Below are 18,422 nucleotides of genomic sequence, written 5' to 3'. Positions count from 1 at the left end.
ATGCAAGAATGGTTCCTAAGCTCCAAATGCCACTTTTGGTTGCTATATTCCCCCAGCTGACGGTGATGACTTTTCAGAACTGTGCCATGCTTGTTTCCTTGCTAGTGGCATCTGACCTGAGGTCAGTTTTCTGTTTAACCTATTCCTGTAGGTCAAAAGACAAATTAATCTGGTGAGAATTGAATTGGAAATGAGGTATCTGGATAGCAGGTGTCCCAGCTGTGGAATAGCTGCCAGGCTGAAACGTATTTGTATCTGTCCTCATGCCATCCAAAAAGTCATATCCGAGGTCAGGGAGATATTCAGCTGACATCTGAGAGGGGAGGTTATGGGGAGCAGAAGTGGCAGGTGCCCTGTGTGAGCAGATTATCTTGCACTCAGGGGGAAATGTCTAGGAGTGTCACTCTGAGCATAGTTCCATGTATTGGGTACTTTGCCTTACCATTTTGTAATTGTAAAGAAGTCAGACAATTTCCAGGCCCCTTAAGGAGGAGAATCTAACAAATCTTTTTCTTCCTTTTTCTGTTTTTTTAGAGGATGAAGATGATGAAGAGATGGTGGAGCCGAAAACACAGGATGACTTAGAGACAGAAAATCAAGACCAGAAGCAGGAAGTGAAAGAAGGTACTTTAAAAAATGAAAAAGATGATGTTAAATGTTTAAAGGACGGGATTCTGTCAGTAGCTACTCTCATAAGTAGTTTCCACTATTGAGAACACTGAAATTGAAACAGTCACCAGTTTTAATGATTCAAAACCATATGAGTAGCATAAAAGCAGAAAAGAGACCCAGCTGGTAGGCCTGAGAAGATTGTGAAAGGCATGAGGCTTGAGCTGTTTAGCAGAATGTCCTACATGTCCTTATAATTTGAAAATGAAGTAGGGGTTCTTGGATCCCAGTGCTGGCACTAATTTGTCCTCTGGCTCAAATACCCTGCTTACGTGAAAGATTTAAAATGGGAATGCCAGGCATTCCAGCAGCTCTATAAAGTTTGTTGGTCTTCAGAGACACTTGGAGCCCATAACTGTCTGCCTGCTTGGGAGGAACAAACTTAAACCTAGTGGTAGTCAGGAATCTTCCGCAGAAAATTATTTCACTTGAAAAACATCTTCTGTCAAAATCAAAACGTTTTGTGGGAACTGTCTCAAGGAACTTAAAACCCCCCCCTAAAGCCAGACTGGTCCAGCCCTTCTGTCCATTACTCTGTATTGTAATGTTCTGCACTGTTAGAAGAGACAAAAATTCAGGTTTACTTGCTTCTGGTGCAAACAAGAGACATGTGCTTAAGTCATGTGTGTCAGCACTGATGTGGTAGATATGCTTGGTGCCTCTTTTCCTTTGCTTGGACCTGTCCTAGCTTTCAAATTAGCAGAAGGATGTGAAATTTGGTCTTCTTCATCTAGAAATTTACTAGGGTATTGGCTATTCTAGTATGTCAATGCCTTCTGCATTCCACATGCTCTCTCCTATGTTGAGTAGGGAAAAAGAACTGAAATAGCAGCAGATGCAGGATGGAAGGAAATGGGTTTCTTCTCTAGCATTTATTACTTTTGTATTGCCAGGACTGCTCAAAATTCTGTTTAGCCTCTTGAAAGGTAGTTTACTTCTTCGGGTAGGGCCTAAGTTATTTCTTGCTCTGCTGATCATTGCCAGGATAATTCTGTGAGCTTTGTTTTTCCCAAGATAATGTCACTAGGGGAATGGGAAAAATATGGAGCCATTGTACATGGAAGCCCATGAAATCTTCAACTGGGAATACAGCAGCCAATGCTTATTTCTCATCCAGGGAGACTGGTATCTTTTCATCAGTATCCAAAAAACATTAATCTGGTACACAGTGCCCACATTTATTATCCTCGCCCACTGAAGCGAGTTGCAGTACCAGCCGTATCATTTTGATTATAAAATTGATCTTTCTTCCCTCTTTAGAGCATCACAGAAATCACCCATGCCATAAATCCTCTAGTGTTCATTGCTCATTTAGGTCCTTGAGGAAGTGTGAAGAGATAAAAGCCCTCCTGCTCCTCATCATCTGCTTCTTCCACTGGCCCCAGCCACTGATGCCATGGGCAGAGAGGACCAGTGCAGATGGCAGGAACAAGAGTCAGGCAAGTCTGCAAAGGCAGGACTGAGGACATGAGCAAGAAATGTGGCAACATAGAAAAAACTTCATTCTTCATGAAAATTACAATTCTTTTCCAAACTGTGAGATCAACTTGCACTGGACCTAACACAGCATCTCTTTTAGTGATGGCAACAGAAAGCCATAAAAACCTCTACTACTGCACACCATGCATAAGCATGTCCTGGGTTGCTGAATGTCCCTGTAGTATTCAACTTAAAGCTTATCCCACACCCATTTATTCCCACAGAAAATTGATGCTAATGCTTATAGATGGGGAGAAAGCACAAACTCCTGCAAGAAGAGAAGAAGAAAAAAATCAAAATAGAACCTGAACTGATTTATTTTACTTTTTTAATGGGCTCTCAAGTCAGCCTTTTATGTACTTTGCTCACCAGCCACCACTGCCAACTGCTTTATTTTTTTGCTGTGCTTTAGTCAGAGGGCAGTGCTCCCCTTCCCTGCCTAGCAGACCCCCAGGAGCAGCAGATCATCTGGGCTGGTTTAGCACTGGTCTCAGGCACACAAACTGCAGACTGTAAAAGCAAGGCACAGCTCGTTTCAGCAGAACTGACTTTGTGAGGTGCTAACATCTGACGGGGCTCAAGGAAGAAGAAAACATGCTCATTGCCTGATAGAAAGTGAACTTGACCTGTAGTACGTGTTGTGATAGATAAAATAGTGGCCTGCTGCTGACAGGCATTAAATACTGTGACTCAAATGAAGCCATCGTCCCCAAACCGACAAGGAACGGAGGCCCATTTTTTAGTGTTTGGTGTCATTCTCTCCCTGTTGGCTTTAGCCCTTTTGCGTACAAAATCCCATTTTCCTCTCTGTTGTAATCACCCTTCTCATGTTCTGAGCAACATTCAGAGTTTGAAGCCATCGTTTGTGTTTCATGGAAGTGATTAAAACCATGTTACAAGTCAAACAGGAGTTTAGAAGAACATTTCCTGTCGGTGCTGCACTCTGTGTGCCTACTCAGAATTAATAGCTTTTCTGCAAATTAGCACATAATGGGTTAAAAGCATGTTTATGTTGGCATTAAGTACTCTGGCTTCTTTTTCTCTGCAAGGCAAGACAATATTTTGCAAACTTTTTAAAGAATCTCTAATAGACATTATAGTGGCGCCATTCACACTGCTATATAGTAGTTAAGGCTGTGTCAGCACTTCCATTATGAATCCTGTTTTTCAGGGATTTATAACCCAGCCGTAAAAATTTGCTCTGGGCTGAAATTTGGTTTCAGCTCAGGGAGCACATTTTTTAACAGATTAAAAAAAATCAGCATGGCCTTTTTTGAGTTATAGGAGTGTTAAGAAAAAATCCATGGGAGAGAGAAGTGCAAGGAGAGAAAGGCAGGCCACTTTTTCATGAATATAACTCAAAAATTGGCCGGGATAAAAAATAAAGTTTGGGTGCAGTCTGTTCAGTCTCCTTTTCTCCAAGCCAACAGGACAAGAGTGCTCTATTTTTATAATGGTATTTTAAGAGGAAACAGGATTTTTTTTCTATGTGGTTTATAGGTAGTTCAGTTTAATTCTTCAGACATTTATTGCATGCTTAATTTCCTCATCTTCCCCCCGCACACCCCAGAGTTGCTCTATGGGGTTTGGTGGGGTTATTCAGCAGCCAGGGGTGTTTGTAGGGTCTGACCCTGGTTCTGGACATGCCCCAGCATCACTGTCTGGCATGGCACCTCTTGCAGAACTTCACTGCCATGGAGACGTGAAGGGCAGAGGAGCAGCTCACGCCCCCCAAAGTGGAGTGGGAGATGAAGAACTGACTCGTTGAGCACTTGAAGTGTATGAAGCCTTGGGACCACCTTGTGTTCCTTCTGTGGGGCTGCCTGTTGCCACCCATGTCTTGGGTGCAGGTTCTCCCCATTGTTTTTGGAAGAGCCGAGTGTGGGATACCTGGCGGTGAACTGGGCTGGGCTCTGCCTGTTCCCAGCCTCTCCTGGCCACATAAACAAGAGACTGGTTCCAAACTGTGGCATCAAGTGGGATGGGGTTTTCCACCACCAGAGAGCTCTGGAGTTCCACCTAAGGCTCCTCTTTGTGTCAGTAGAAACCGCAAGAACAAAGGGACGGGCTAGGTCTTAAAAGTGGGCCTCAACCTGCATTTATCTGGAGCCATGGGCATATCCACAGAAACTTGCACAAAAGACTGTGATGGGAAAGGCTGGGATCTGCAGCTCCAAAGACCTGCTGTGCCCTGCTCTTGCCCTGGCTCTGTGCATGGGGCTCAGGTGTCCAAGAGCAGGCTGGGCTGGTGGGGATGGTTTTGCTCTCAACAGCACAGGCATCAGTATTGGAAAAGCAAGGCAGGTTGTGGTGAGATTGGTCATGGCCAGAAATGCCACGGTTTCACTGCCACCAGCACCACAGTGAGCTCAGGTGTGCCAACCCATCCTTACAGCCAGCTCAGGCATGCTCAGGGATGGTGTCCAGCACGGACCCTGGCGAAGCCAGGCAGTGGGAACAGCCCTGCCTGGCACAGTATCAAATTTAAGGCTCTGCAACTTGCTACTCCAGAATCAAAAAATCCCTAAATAAAGCTTGAAATCTGCCTTTTTATGTTTAGTGGTTATGCCATGAAGGGGCTTGCCAGCACAACAAAGACATGACATATATCAAACCATGGTATGGGACACAGCAAAGCAGGATATGGCATTTGTCAAGACTGACATGAAAGTGCAAAGCACAAGAAAAACAGGAGGATCACAGGATCAGCAGGCAAGGGCTGAAAGCTGCTGAGAGCCACTTCACACCTTGCAGTTCTCACCCTGTGCCTTTCAGCCATCCTCCATCGTCAGCACATCTAAAGTTTACATGGATTTAAATAGATGCTGAAAGAAATAATACAGCTCTTAAAGGGGTTTTAATAATCTCCTTCTGTCTCTCATTATATCTCTGGGTTGATAACAAGGCTGCTTCCTGCTTTACTGTTTTTATTAGTTTGCCCTTTCTTTCATTCACTTACTCCTTTTGGTTGTTCTTTTTCTTTTGGTTTGGTATTTTTTGTTCCTTTAATGGACTTAATGAATTTCTCTTGTCAGGTTTTTAGAATTGCTGACATTCCAGGAGAATCTTTGTTATATTTATTTACATGTGGCATGGGTTTTTTGTTTTGTTTTATTTCTTTATGTTTTTTAACTCCCATGAGAGAAGACTCAAATTCTGGTACTTGAATATTTCTAAATTTGTTCCTGAACTGTTATCCCAACTATTTGTGTTGTATTTACTACAAACATGCTTCTCCTGAATAAGAACAAGTCTGCAGCAATTTTATCTTCATTCCTAAAGATTCAAGAAGATATTTTAATATAATTTTTTGGTTTTTTTCTGTTCTGCCCAAAGAAATTTATGGACAAATGACCTGATATGAAATATGGTATTTCTGAGGATTATGTTAAGTCACATGAAATGATAAAATGTTCCTATTTTTGGAAATAAGTCTTGAACAAATTGGATTTTTTTCACATCACGTTCAACTATTGTTTCATATTCTAGACCTCCCTGTTCAAGCACAAGTATATAATATTTTTCGTTACAGATACACCTCGCGATTTCTTTCCCTGTGGTGTCCTCTGTGCATATATTACTCTGTAGGGCAGTTTCATTTTAAATGTGAATTCCATGTTGTTTTGTACAGTATTACACATTAGCATGGACACAGGGCTCCTTTGGGACGTGTTGCTGACACCCCAGCCCCTTGCAGAGCAGGCTGCTGCTGGCTGCGGGGTCCCGTCCGTGTCTCCGTGGGTTCAGGGACAGACGGACACCCGGCGCTCCTGTCAGGCAGGACCTGGTGGTGCACCCCAGATCCTCCTGCCATGAGCTGTGCAGGGCCACAGATGGGCTCAGCTCCTTCAGCTGCTATCACAGCACAGGCACAGCAGATCATTAGGCAGCTGTGGTGTCGAAGCAAAAGCTGACCACGGAGCTTTCTTTGCAGGAGTTTTCATGGCACTCCAGGCAATGAGCACGTAGCTTTTAGCAGTGGTAAACTACACACTGCACCGGGCTTTGTTCAGCACAGAAGGTTAGATGTGGTTGGTTTGGGTTTTATGCCAGGGAGAGCAGATACTTGAAGACAAGTGCTGTATTCTTACAGGGAATTTCTGGAGATACTGTCACATCACATAGGTCTCTGTGACAAAACAAAACAAAACGAAACACACTTTGATCAGCTACTTATGTTTCTCAGTTTTCCTTAAAGAGAGCCTGTGTTTCTTGAAAGCTGAGATCAAAGTCACTGTAAGCTCCCAGATCGGAAGAAAAATTTCAGAAAATTACATCGGTTCTTTTTATTTTATTTGAGGTAATGGACAGACAGGGAGAAGGAACAAGGAGAAAATGGAAATGTCTCTGAAAGATAAATGGTTAGAAAACCTCCTTATTTGAAAGAACAGCCCTGTCTGTTTGGGTTTTTTTTTGCTTATACTTCATGTATTTACAGTAGTTATAGCAATGTTTTACACTGGAAAAAGTAATGATAACATTCTTGTAAGAAGAGATTGCCTCAAATAAAACTTCAGAGGCAGCCGAATGAAAGAAGAAAATAAGGCTAAAATATGAAGCTTAATATTGCCAGGGGGCATCTGGTGTGTCAGTCAGATGAATGAGGTAAGCTGATTTATGCCCTAAAAACTTTAGCCAAGGTGTTCCTGATGGTTTAATAGACTGCTGGCCTCCCACAGATCATTGCTAACTGCAAGGGAGATTTTGCTGAGGTAGAACTACAATCATGTGTTTCTCCGCTGCTTGTGAGTGCTCCACAGCTCCCAAGTTGTTTATTTTTTGCCTTTTCCCTTTCTATTGATTTTGGGTTGTATTTTCTTTGCAGTCGTATTCAGCAAATGGCCGAGTAATAAATTCATATTTCCGAGCTGTAGAGAGGATTTGATTTAGCAAATAATTTTTACCATTTGCAGCAGTTTAACACGAGTTTTCCAGTTGCCTTTGCAGTTATTTTCCCCCTCTTTATGCCATTTTGCTGCATTGTCATGCTTGTTGTCTTTGATTCTCGGAAGGCAATGCTTTAGTGGTGACGATGGGATATTGCCTCATTACAGGCTTCCTTGCCAGATGAGTTCCCCCAGTGCCAATTTCTGTTCAGCAGTGGATGCTGCAATAGGTCAGGCTGTACTTCTTGCTAGTCTTTTCTTTCACATGCATTGCTTCTGTGTAAAGCACTCAGGGGCAAATTGTGCTCCTGCCTTGGTAATTGTCACTCTGCTACTCAGGGGGACCATGTGAGGGGATGCAAATATTCTCTGGATGTGTGGAGCTCCACAGGGACCACTAACCTGCTGCTAGGAGACATAGGGCCAAGGCCACAGGAGATCATCAAAGGCTAAAGTTTGTAACTTTTTAGCTGCTCTGTCTCCTGAGGGCCAAATTGCTCCTCCACCTTTTTCATTTCTCCTGCCCTCTCTGTTTAGCTCAAGTGTAGTGCAAGGATTTTGTCTTTCAGAGCTAACGCTTTGACCACTTGAGGCAAATTTGAGGCAAAGCGTGGTGATAGCAGCCTCTCCCAACCACAGCAACTCTGAGAGCAGGTATGCTGAAAACAGGGGAGCTGAGTACTACAGGAGTGAAGATCATGTCACTCCTCCTCCCTGCTGCTGTGCCCTTCCAGCCGTTCCTGCCCCGAGGGCTCGTGGTGGCATCGTGCCCCATCCAGTTGGGCACTGGAGTGCATGAATCCAATGAAGCACAGGAAAATCAGATGGAGAGCAAGGGCCACATCTGCCTGATCACTGAAAGAAGCTGTGTGGCATGGCACAGAAACTAGAAAATCATTTTGAGCTGTAGCTTGAAAGTGTGTCACTCATTGTTTAATTAAACATTGAGATATGTATGACAGGGCTGGGAGTTAAACTTTGCTGTATGGTGGGTGTTCTCTCAATTCCCTTTTTTGGCTGCCAGTGTTTTAACCCAATACAGCCTATGGAGACTGCAAGGTCATTTTCACAGGTAAACACCTCAAATCTGTAGTCTAAAGCTAAATGCAGGAGACCTTTGATCTCCTGTTAAACTCTTACGTAGGAGTCTCTATAGTTTTGCAGTAAATCTGTTTATGATATGTTGTTTGTGTTCCTAATTATAAATTTGGAACAAAATTCTCTGTCAACAGAGCTTTTTATGCTGGAAATTTAGGCTAGTTGCAAGGTTGGTTTGGGGTAACTGTAAAGATACTAATGTCATTTCTTGAAATACAAGTAGTTCTGAAATAGAACCATAATGATGATTCAAAAGCACTTGTGGACAAATACATAATCAATATACAATATTGCCAGAATACCAATATGACCCTGATAGTGCAATTGAGAACAGGATTTTTTACTGTAGTAACAGCACCATCCCAACTTTCATTCCCTCTGATACTCACATTTGAGTTGGAATTTACCAACAGGTCATTAAACTGATGGAGGCGTTGCACTGGTGTGTCCTTTAGAGACAGTATTTTTCAATTGAAGGACCAAACTGGAAATACTGGAAGTAAAGGTTTAACAACTCTGTGTACATGCAAAGAAGCAACTTCATCTTGGGGGAGACATCCTATTCTTACAGCTGCCCAAGACAGCCCCTACCCCTCCCAGCGCAGCTTTGCCCATGGCTCGGTGACGTTTGTTGCTCTGGGCCTTAGGATTCCTCTGCAGGGAATAACACTGCCTTAAAGAAACTGCTGTTTGGCTGGTTGCTTTCAGTTTTGCTGCCTCAGAGAATATCTTTGGTTATTCACTTCATTACTTCCCAAAAGCTCTGAAGCAAAGACAGAACTTATCAGTGACACCAAACAGAAATTGGAAGAATTGAAGGGAGAGATTATGTGAGACCTTTTAATATAAAGAACTGTAGTATAAGTTAAGAAGATTATTTTATCTTCAGCTCCTCTGACAGGTCCTCTGTTACATAAGTGTTCTGCTTTTTCCAGTTAGGTATTGCCTAAACGTCAGTCACGGCCATTTCCTGAAATAGGAACACTGAGTTTATTTAATTTGGGGGATTTAAGTATTTTCCATTTCAGAATAATAAATACATAAGATACAAGATCTCTTCTATGTAAAGGCTACATTCTGGTAATATACAGGAGTGTGTTTAGACATATTAAAAACTTCTTAGTCATGATTTTAAGAGTAAAGCTTTGATTTTTCTCCTGACATGGCTACAGCAAGCTTTCATGTCAAAAGAAACCCACTGAAGATGTTGATTCATTGGGAAAGGGGTGAAATGTCATACTCCTAACTACATCTTTTCATTTTCCAAGCTCCTCCTAGAGAACTGACAGAAGAAGAAAAGCAACAAGTTCTCCATTCAGAAGAATTCCTGATATTTTTTGACCGCACAATACGTGTAATTGAGCGAGCTTTGGCTGAAGATTCTGACATCTTCTTTGACTATAGTGGTAGAGACGTAGAAGAGAAAGATGGGTCAGTTTGGGGTTTTTTTGCTTCTGTAAAATAAGTTTTATAAAGATAATTCCAATAACAGGAAGCCTTAATTTTTTAAAAAATGTAACATTTTTATTGTTAAGAAAAGCTTAAAATCTTTCAGTGAATGCCTGGGTCACTTTGTCATCTGAAATGATATTTTAAAATAGCTTTGTAATTTACTGATCTGGATTTTGACAGGTTTTTTTAATTTGATGTATTATTCTGCTGATTTAATTTTTTGTTTCATTTTTGGGATGAAATTCAAAATTCTGGGAAAATAACTGAAAGAGATACATTCCAGAGGTGTACGTGTGTGTGCTTACGATATTTTCACAAATTCATACTAGTGTTGTTTATATTCTACTGCTGCCTCAGGTCTGTAATGGATCCCACTTTACCATGCATTGTGGGGATGAAAACGATCTCCCAAAGTGTTTGCAGTCTTAACAGCCAAGACGAGAAGTGACAAGTTTTGTTTTCAGCATTTGATATGGGAGCAAAGCAGTAAAACTTGTTAGCTGGAGAAGAAATATTTAGGTTGTAACAGCTATGTATCTGCTGTACCTCATGGCAAATCAGTAGCTGTATTGCATGGAAGTTACTGGAGGTTAACCCAGAATAGCATCCCTAGGGACCATCTGAGTGCATCAGTGTAGCAGTGTTGGACCAGCACTGAGCTTCAGCCTGTCCTCACGGTGTCACACAGCATCTGCTGTCTCTGTCTCTGGGAGGAGGTGCTGGACCTTTAACATTTTAGGAAAAAGGAAGAGAGGTTTGGGTATAGCTTGAAGGTGAAAGTTCATAAAAGTGGGAGCTGAATGCCAGGGCCAGGTTCATCCTGGGAGAAAAAGAGGGCAGAGATGGCCCAGGGTGACCCAGAAGAGTTAGGCAGGCAGTGAGAAATTAAAAAATGTGGTTTTGTGAAACAGGCCTAAAATTTGTTCCTTGTTGCATCATTTTCAGCCAGACAGTCAATGAGAGCAATTAAATCAAGGTGGCAGACTTCCCCAGGCTGAGCAGAGATCTGAGAAGTAGTCAAAAACTTTTACACTGCTTTTCACAGCATTTGAACCCTGGTACTTGAAAATTGTCACTTTGTTTGAATTCACACAGAGATGTTCAAGCAGGGGCCAACCTTTCCTTTAACCGGCAATTTTATGATGAGCACTGGTCAAAGCATCGTGTCGTCACCTGCATGGATTGGTCTCTTCAGGTAAGATGTGGAGTTGGGAGGTATGTTTCCATATCTTCCACTTCTCCCTATAAAACTTATTGGCAGCCTCTGTTTGCTCTTCTTTGTGCAGAGCAGGATGTTATTTTCGAGAGAACAGCAAAGCCCTGTATGAGTGAAAGCACTTTTCTCTGTGAAGAAGAGTGGTGGATGATAATGAAGCTGTCTTTTTTTTTTTTTTTTTTGTATTTGTCACTTGGTCTTCAAAATCAGGATGTTGTGTTAAAACCCTAGGTTAACAAACCTGCCAAGACTAAGTCTTTATTTTTCTTCCACCTTTCACTACTTCAGCCAGAAGTGGAAATCTTTTTTAGGACAAAAGGTTTAAAATTAAACTAACTAAAATTAATTTACTAAATTTAATATGTATACATAGTAGTACATGAAACTTTTAAAAAGGATGAGAAATGAAATTAATTTTTCTAATATACTAAAACTTAAAATGTTAAAGTATATGAACAATTTGAAAAGATTGAAAATATGTCTTTCAAAAACTGCTAGATCCTCTCTTCGAGTGATGGAAGAGGAGGCTGAAGCTGCTCTGGGTCATGCTAAGGCAGCATGCCTGAAATGTACCCAGTTTCTCTGCACTGCAAAGCATTGTCATTGGAAAATAAAACTGATGATAGACCTGCTTAAGCTCTCCAATACAAAACCAATGCAATCACATCAGCAAAGTACAGCAACCAGTTTAATTAGTTACTCTGTTGGAGAGCTGGGATGATCAGACATCACCATGAATTTGGTTCCAGTTTTACTCCAGCCCCCCTTGTCCTGTTTCATCGTTGTTAGCCTGTTCGTAGGTTCTGCCCTGGAGCAAAGCATCTGGTTTCCTTGGGGAGAGAACCAAGGAGCCTTTGCTCCTAAATCTGCTGTACACAGATAACAAAAGTGCTCCAAGAGGACATTGACTTCAAAAATGCAAGCACAAGTCAGTCTGGCTACTTGGCCCCAAACCCAGCCTCGGGCGTGCCACGGGACAAGAAGCACAGGGATGTTCAATCCATGTTTCTCTCTTTCCCCTTGAAATGGCCACAGAGCTGCTTCAATCCCTCTGAGTACTTCTCAGGCAAGGTGGCAGCTGCCTGCACAGAGGACCTGGAGGCTGCAGAGAGGAGAAGAATCAGGGAGCATGACTGCCAGGCTGAGGAGGTCTGGGTGGTGCACAACAGACAGTTGCAGAGAGGCTTCTTGTAATAGCCAGCCTGTACTCCATGTGTGAAATGAAGGATTTATACCTTTGCTTTCATACAAAATATCAGCCTAGCAACAGGTATGCACTATTGTGATGTGGGTGGCCTTTAAGCACATATGGATTTCCACAGAAATCAAATATAAGCCTGAGGAAACACTTATCTTAGGTTGTTCACTTGTTCAGGGGCTGGAAATTACATGGAATTCTTATCTGATATTTTCCTAACAGGCAGCTCTTACTGTATTCCCAGGGCAGCAAGAAAAAAAGCCGCCTCAGAAGAGCACTGCCAAATGTAATTGTTCAGCCCCTGGGGCTTGAAGGCATGTTCTGCTTCCCACCTCTTTGTTCCAGGGTGGCCCCTCCTGCCTTCCTCTTTGTTAACTCCTCATGCTCAGCTCCCTGGCACCCCAGCAGGGGCTTCTCTATGTGGGGGGCTTCTGCATGCTGCCCTACAGTAGCTTGGGAGTATGGAGTTGCCTCCTCTCCTTCCTGCTCTGAGTTGTATCCATGAGACAAGAGCTGGAGCCAGACAGAGGTATTTCACCTAACCACTGGCTCTGCTGCTCACACATGCTCCAGGACATGACAGTGTCCACTGTGCCAAAGAATAACTTGAATAATCATGGGAACTGCAGAACACATTGCTCAATTTTCTGCGATAAAACTGCTGCTGCGAAACAGCCTGGAGGCAAATAGAAGCTTAATCAAACAAAGGACATTGATGCATTGATTAAACAAGTTACTCTGTTCCCAGTCACATGTAGAATACAGTCTCAAACATGTGGGATCATTCATACCGTTCAAGTTAACCCTCTAGCCCCTTGATTCTTTTACAGAGCAACAGGAAAATCGCTTAGGTGCTTAAGGATCCTAGGGAAAGGCCCAATTGACTGAGAGTAAACATGAAGCACCTTACTCTGTCCATGGGAGCTAACTTAGATTGCCTAAAGCCAAGAAAATCATGGCCTCAGGGATAGCGATGTGTCTTTCTGGAGCCTGAGGCAGCAGCCTTGAAGGAGGTTTTGCACAGCACCATTTCTATGTTGCTTTCAGTCACGGGACATCTGGGCACCTGGTGAGGACTGAAACTGTGTGAATGGAAGTAGATTGAGTGGGGCATTGGAGTGTGCAGTGCCAGTGAGGGTTTAGGGTACTGCATTCAGCTCTGCTTTTTTAAAAGTCAGAAAGCCTCATAATGGTGTTACCCAGCTAGGTATGAACCCCAGCATCTGCTTAAACATTAAACTGTGTTTCCAGTCAAATACATGAACTGATTGCAAAACCTGCCAATAGACCAGCAAGAAGATTTGAGTCAGTGCCTGTTTATGGCCAGACCTGCTGCCAGCCATGCCCACTAAACTTCCCAGGAGCATGAACCAGCCCCAAAGTGCTTCAAAATTGGTACTTTGGACCTGGTCACACACCCTAGCTGGTTGTAGTCATTGCTGGCAGGAGGGCTTGCTGCTTCTGCCTGCCCATGTATCTGCCCCTTCGTGACTGCAGGCTCAGGCACTCGCGTGAATGGTCCCCAACCTGTTCAGCCACAGCGTGATGCCCTGTCAAGAACCTGCTGCACACTCTGTTTACTTGGCCATGGGCCAGCGTGGGATGAAAAGGTTCAAAGGAAAAGCTGAGCTTGCTGTTCAGAAGTGGTTGTAAGCTCTGTTGCAGGAGTGAGAGAGGAGAGGGGTGAGATGAATGAGAGCAGTTGAGGACAAGGCTGGCGCAACTGTGTCAAGAGAGCTGGCATCTCAGGTGTAGGATTAATTCATCCTCAGGTCCCCGGGTGTTAAATCGTCCTTACAAGCTGTGCCAGCAGCCAGGGTCTGGAGGGATGTAGGTACAATCTAGTCAGAGTTTCCTTAAAATGGGAAAGAGGTAGGGCTGTGGTGTCCATGTGTTATTGCTGATTCCTCCACACATGGGCCCAGGCTCACTCAGAGCAATGAGCTTGAGTAGGAAAATCATCAGCTCTGTGATACATTATCCATGGAAGTGTACAGAATGTGGGAAGCAACAGCTGCTGGTGGCAGAAGTAACAGCTGTGTGCATTATTTCCTCCAAATGGATTTTGAGAGCAGAGAGGTTCAGACCCCAATAATAATGATAGGAAGGGTGGTGGTTTGGGGTTTTATTAATTGTTAAAGTGCCAAATTCACACAAATTTGGACCAAATTCACAACTCCCAGATGAGAGTTTCTTTGTCCTGCTTCTTACCAGCTGCACTGTTCTCCTCTAAAGTGGTGGATGGTTTGGCAGGAATTTACCTGGGAAAGACAAAAAGTGACAATAATTTGCAGATACTGAGAAATTTTGAGGGAAAGCATTTCTAATTTACAAGAGGAGAGTGTAGGTCTTGCACAACTTGAGCTGCTGACTCATTGGTCTACAGAAGCCACACGCTTTTCTCTGGACATGCCATAATCTCCACTGCTTTATCCCTCTAAATAGGCAAATACTTAGAGGGAAGAGCAGAGGTTACCAGAGGTGCCTAGTGTCAAACACCTGAGAGTGAACAACTGGGAGTTACTATGTAGACAGAAAGTAATTGATGTTTTGTGGGTAAATTGTTACTTCTTTCGGTGTTTTAAAATTATTCAAGATCATTGAGACAGTGTGAAATTCTGATTTTTCATTTATGATATTATATATATATATATATATATATATATATATATATATATATATATATATATGTATATATAAACATAGCAAATAAATATAGGTGTTGCATATCTACTTCTGTACAACAGTGGATAATGGGTATACAAAAAAGTGTGGCTCTGTTTTTAGAGTGCTTATTGCATCAATCCTACTGAGTCAGTGGAATTCAAGGTCACCCTGTGCTTTACAAGATGACCTCAGCATCTTGCAAAATTGAGCTTCTGTGAGGAAAATGTTTTATTTGCCATTTGAATCATCAAGAAGAACTTTCAAGTTGATTCTGTGCATAAGTGAATAAGAATGCATAATGAAATAAGAAAGAATAGTTTTCAGGAATGCTGAAAAAATAGTGAATTTCAGAATAAAAGCAAGTCAACTCTATGGTCATAGTGTTTTATTATCAAAGTCAATTAAGACAACAGTTTGTCCCTGAAGAGATGTTGAGCAAATATATTAAAGTTATTCAAGCTTTAAAATTTTTCGTCCTCCTTCCTTTTTATTCCCTTTATAAATATTTTGCTAGTTTGCTAATTTCTTAAGAATTACCTGCAGAAAATAGCATTGCCTTTGGGATATTTTAGAATAACTGAGAGAGAGCAAGTATCAGGGGCTTTAAGGATGTTAGGGTTGAGTAAAATGTAAAACCAAAATGAAGCAGAATCATATGATTGAACTAGCATTTATTTTAATTAAAACCAGATATTACACACTTACTGTGGATTATTTCTGTCTGATATGATTTTGTGTAGGTTTTTCATTATCCATGTTTTCTTATTTGCATTTTCTTTTCCTTTCTAGTACCCTGAATTGATGGTTGCATCTTATAACAATAATGAAGATGCTCCACATGAGCCTGATGGGGTAGCCTTGGTGTGGAACATGAAGTTCAAGAAAACGACACCAGAATATGTGTTCCATTGTCAGGTAAGGCTGAGGAAGCCATTGATTTTATGCTTTAGACAAAACAATTTACTACATGGTGCATCTCCCCACTGATTAAATGAAAAGGTTAAGGTTAAATTTAAGTAAAAGTACAAGTGACAGTCCAGTGTTTTTAGAAGGCAACCAGCCTTCTCAAAGAAAAGCCTGTCAGAGCTGCATGTCATTCTTTGTCTATTTAAAACAGTCCCCAGGAGATTTAGTTCATAAATCCCTCGCACTTACGAAGTAACTGTGGTGTACCACTTCCTCATCCAGGCAGTAACACATGCTTTCCCACCCACGTTAACTTCCTCGCATCCTCCGCACTCAAGCTGCCTACCCGTGCCTTGGTTCTGCTCAATATAATCTTTTGCCTTTAAAGTTGGGTAGTAAACTTTGCATTTTTGGACTTGTGTCTGTCTTCCAGCATAATCAAAATGGTGTTGATTTCAAGAACTACTCCTGACCAATTCCTTTAGGTCAGTCAGTTTGACTGTACTTTAAGTCAGCAAAATAGTGTTTCACTACACTCAGTGCTACTTTAAAATTATGCCGGCTTAGAAGTTTATGGACAATTCAAAAATAGTTAAGTGTTTTATTTCTGTATGTCTGTTTGATCCTCTTTTGCCACTGCTTTTATGTGTGAAATGGCACAGCCTCGTATTGACAGAAGTGTTCAGCTCACTGCCTCTATCTCCATCAAACTGTCCAAACTCTGGAACAGGGCTTGGGCCAAATTTCAAACCTCTTCATTAATATCCCTCTGTGGTAATTAAATACAGGACAGTGGTATTCAAAGAGCCATATGGAAAAGTTTCAGCAAGTAAAACTTAACAATCAGAGATTAGTAAAATGCAGATAATTCTGTGGTAAAAATTGCTTCTCTTGGAAGGATATGTATTACCTGGCTAATTGTGTAAGCTAAGTGTCATTTTACATTTGAGGACCAAACATCTTTTTGAACTAAGTTTATGTTTGGACTTGGGTACATTATCAGATGTAACATAGTGGGAGGGAGTTGCTGGAATTGGAGTTGCTGCTTCAACCCGATTAAGTAACCTTTAATTCTGGGCATATTTTTCTAATTTGCTATTCTGAAAAACAACTTCACAAGGAGTTTAGGCCTGAAAATATGCCATACAGATTTATATACATAAATATGTGTGTGTGTGTGTGTGTGTGTGTGTGTGTGTGTGTGTGTATTACCTTTGAAAGAGGACTTTTATTTTCCTGGGTATCATATTAGGCAGCCAATGCCGAATTGGCATTGACCTTTCAGACTGCTTAAGGTCTTAGCTCAGATCCTATGTTCAGATTCTTCTGTGATATACACACACCTTTATGTTTTGAACAAAACTTCCAAGAGAAGAGATGACATTTCTAGGAAGGATAATCCTTAAACTAGGTTTATTTTGCAAGATAATGACCAGATTCAGGCTATCCCTCCTGTGTAGACAGAGGAAGATTGACTAAAGACATAACAATTTGTTCCATTCAAGTTCTGTCTAGATACACTTAAACAAAAGAGGTATGACATACTGCACTGAAAGCAATGAGACAGGCTACACTCTCCATTAGAAAAACACACACAGGACAAAGTAAGTGGTGGCCAAGTATTTGGCATGGTTGTGCTTCTGTCTAATCCTCACATTGTTGAATGTGCTCCCTTTTAGAACTGGAACCTTAAAACCTGTAAATTTAAAAACATATATGACACTGTGCTTGCACACGTATCCTGGATTCATTCTCTGTCAGCTAAAGAATATCAGTTCTGCCCATGGGAAATATTTATTTTTCTTTCAAACTGACCATAAGTAATTTGCTTTACAAGTCCATTATGAGTTGGATCTGTCTTTGAACCACCATTATAGGGCTTTTGATGTGGAGTATCTTCTGCTTATCTTCAGATCAGATTGGGATACCCACATGAGATTAAGTGGGGAAGCAAAAAGTATTCAACTTGGTCTCTTGAACACAGGTTTTGTTGTAACTGACTCAGATGGAAAATAAGAAAAGAGTAATATCTTAGCTCATAGTCTGGATTTCAGTTCTACAGATCATCATGTTATTCTGTTAGTGGTAACTAACTGTATAATTAGTCAGCCCCATATCATTTATATTACCATTTTGCTAGAGAAACATTCCCTTATTCAGGCCTGATTCAGTTATTTCTTTAGGCCTTCTGAGAAAGAGGCCAAATTTTGTTTCATCAAATAAATGACCTTACAACAGTCCAGGCAACAGCTAGAGATGAACACACACCTTACTGTTATAGCTGGGTAGCCCAGATATGACAAACCCAGTACTTTTTATAGTACTGTGGAAATTTGTTGGGGAAATACAGTGTATTTCCCCAATAGGCCTCTGTTTTCCTTCCCAATGACTTTCTATAAAAAGTGGTCTCAATAAGTCCTACAAGATGCTGACTAATATACCTTTTGCCTTTCAATTTTTGGAGCTCAGAGAGCAAGACACAAGAAAGTAGAAACTCATTTCAGGTGTGACTGTCAGTGAGCTTTTGTGAGCCACTTCTGAGAAGCCAAATCAATAAATAGGTTTATGAAGGCATTTCTGAGAAACTTCTAAGAAATTTCACCTCAGGAGTTCTGCTAACATCAATAGAGATAGATCTGTAAAGCATCTCTGGACAGCTAAAGAGCTGGCTGGAGTTGCAGCAGGGACAACTTCAGATACTAATTGTGCACATTTGGTAAATTCTTGAAACTAGAACCCTTAATCTTTTCCTGTCTTTCCTGATATATTATCTAGATGCATACCTGGAATTTCTGTATATTCTTTACCTCTTTCTGAGACTGTTTTTAATCTTAGATAGGATAATGTGAAA

The 18,422-nt window shown here is 41.5% G+C and overlaps 1 protein-coding gene across 1 annotated transcript in view; it reads left to right on the top strand.

Moving 5' to 3' along the window:
• The window catches only part of DYNC1I1 (dynein cytoplasmic 1 intermediate chain 1), a 185,174-nt gene that overhangs the window by 101,580 nt on the left and 65,172 nt on the right, over window positions 1–18,422 (top strand). Inside the window, exons 7-10 of the mRNA XM_084215717.1 lie at window positions 535–624; window positions 9,401–9,563; window positions 10,680–10,779; window positions 15,455–15,580. Of these exons, the coding sequence (XP_084071843.1) occupies window positions 535–624; window positions 9,401–9,563; window positions 10,680–10,779; window positions 15,455–15,580 (479 nt within the window). The remainder of the gene's footprint in view (window positions 1–534; window positions 625–9,400; window positions 9,564–10,679; window positions 10,780–15,454; window positions 15,581–18,422) is intronic.

This window comes from Fringilla coelebs (assembly GCF_963513975.1).
Source record: "Fringilla coelebs genome assembly, chromosome: 1".
NCBI classification, from domain to species: Eukaryota; Metazoa; Chordata; class Aves; order Passeriformes; family Fringillidae; genus Fringilla; species Fringilla coelebs.
Note: the sequence above shows the minus strand (reverse complement) of the source record. Positions and strands in the feature narration are given on the sequence as shown.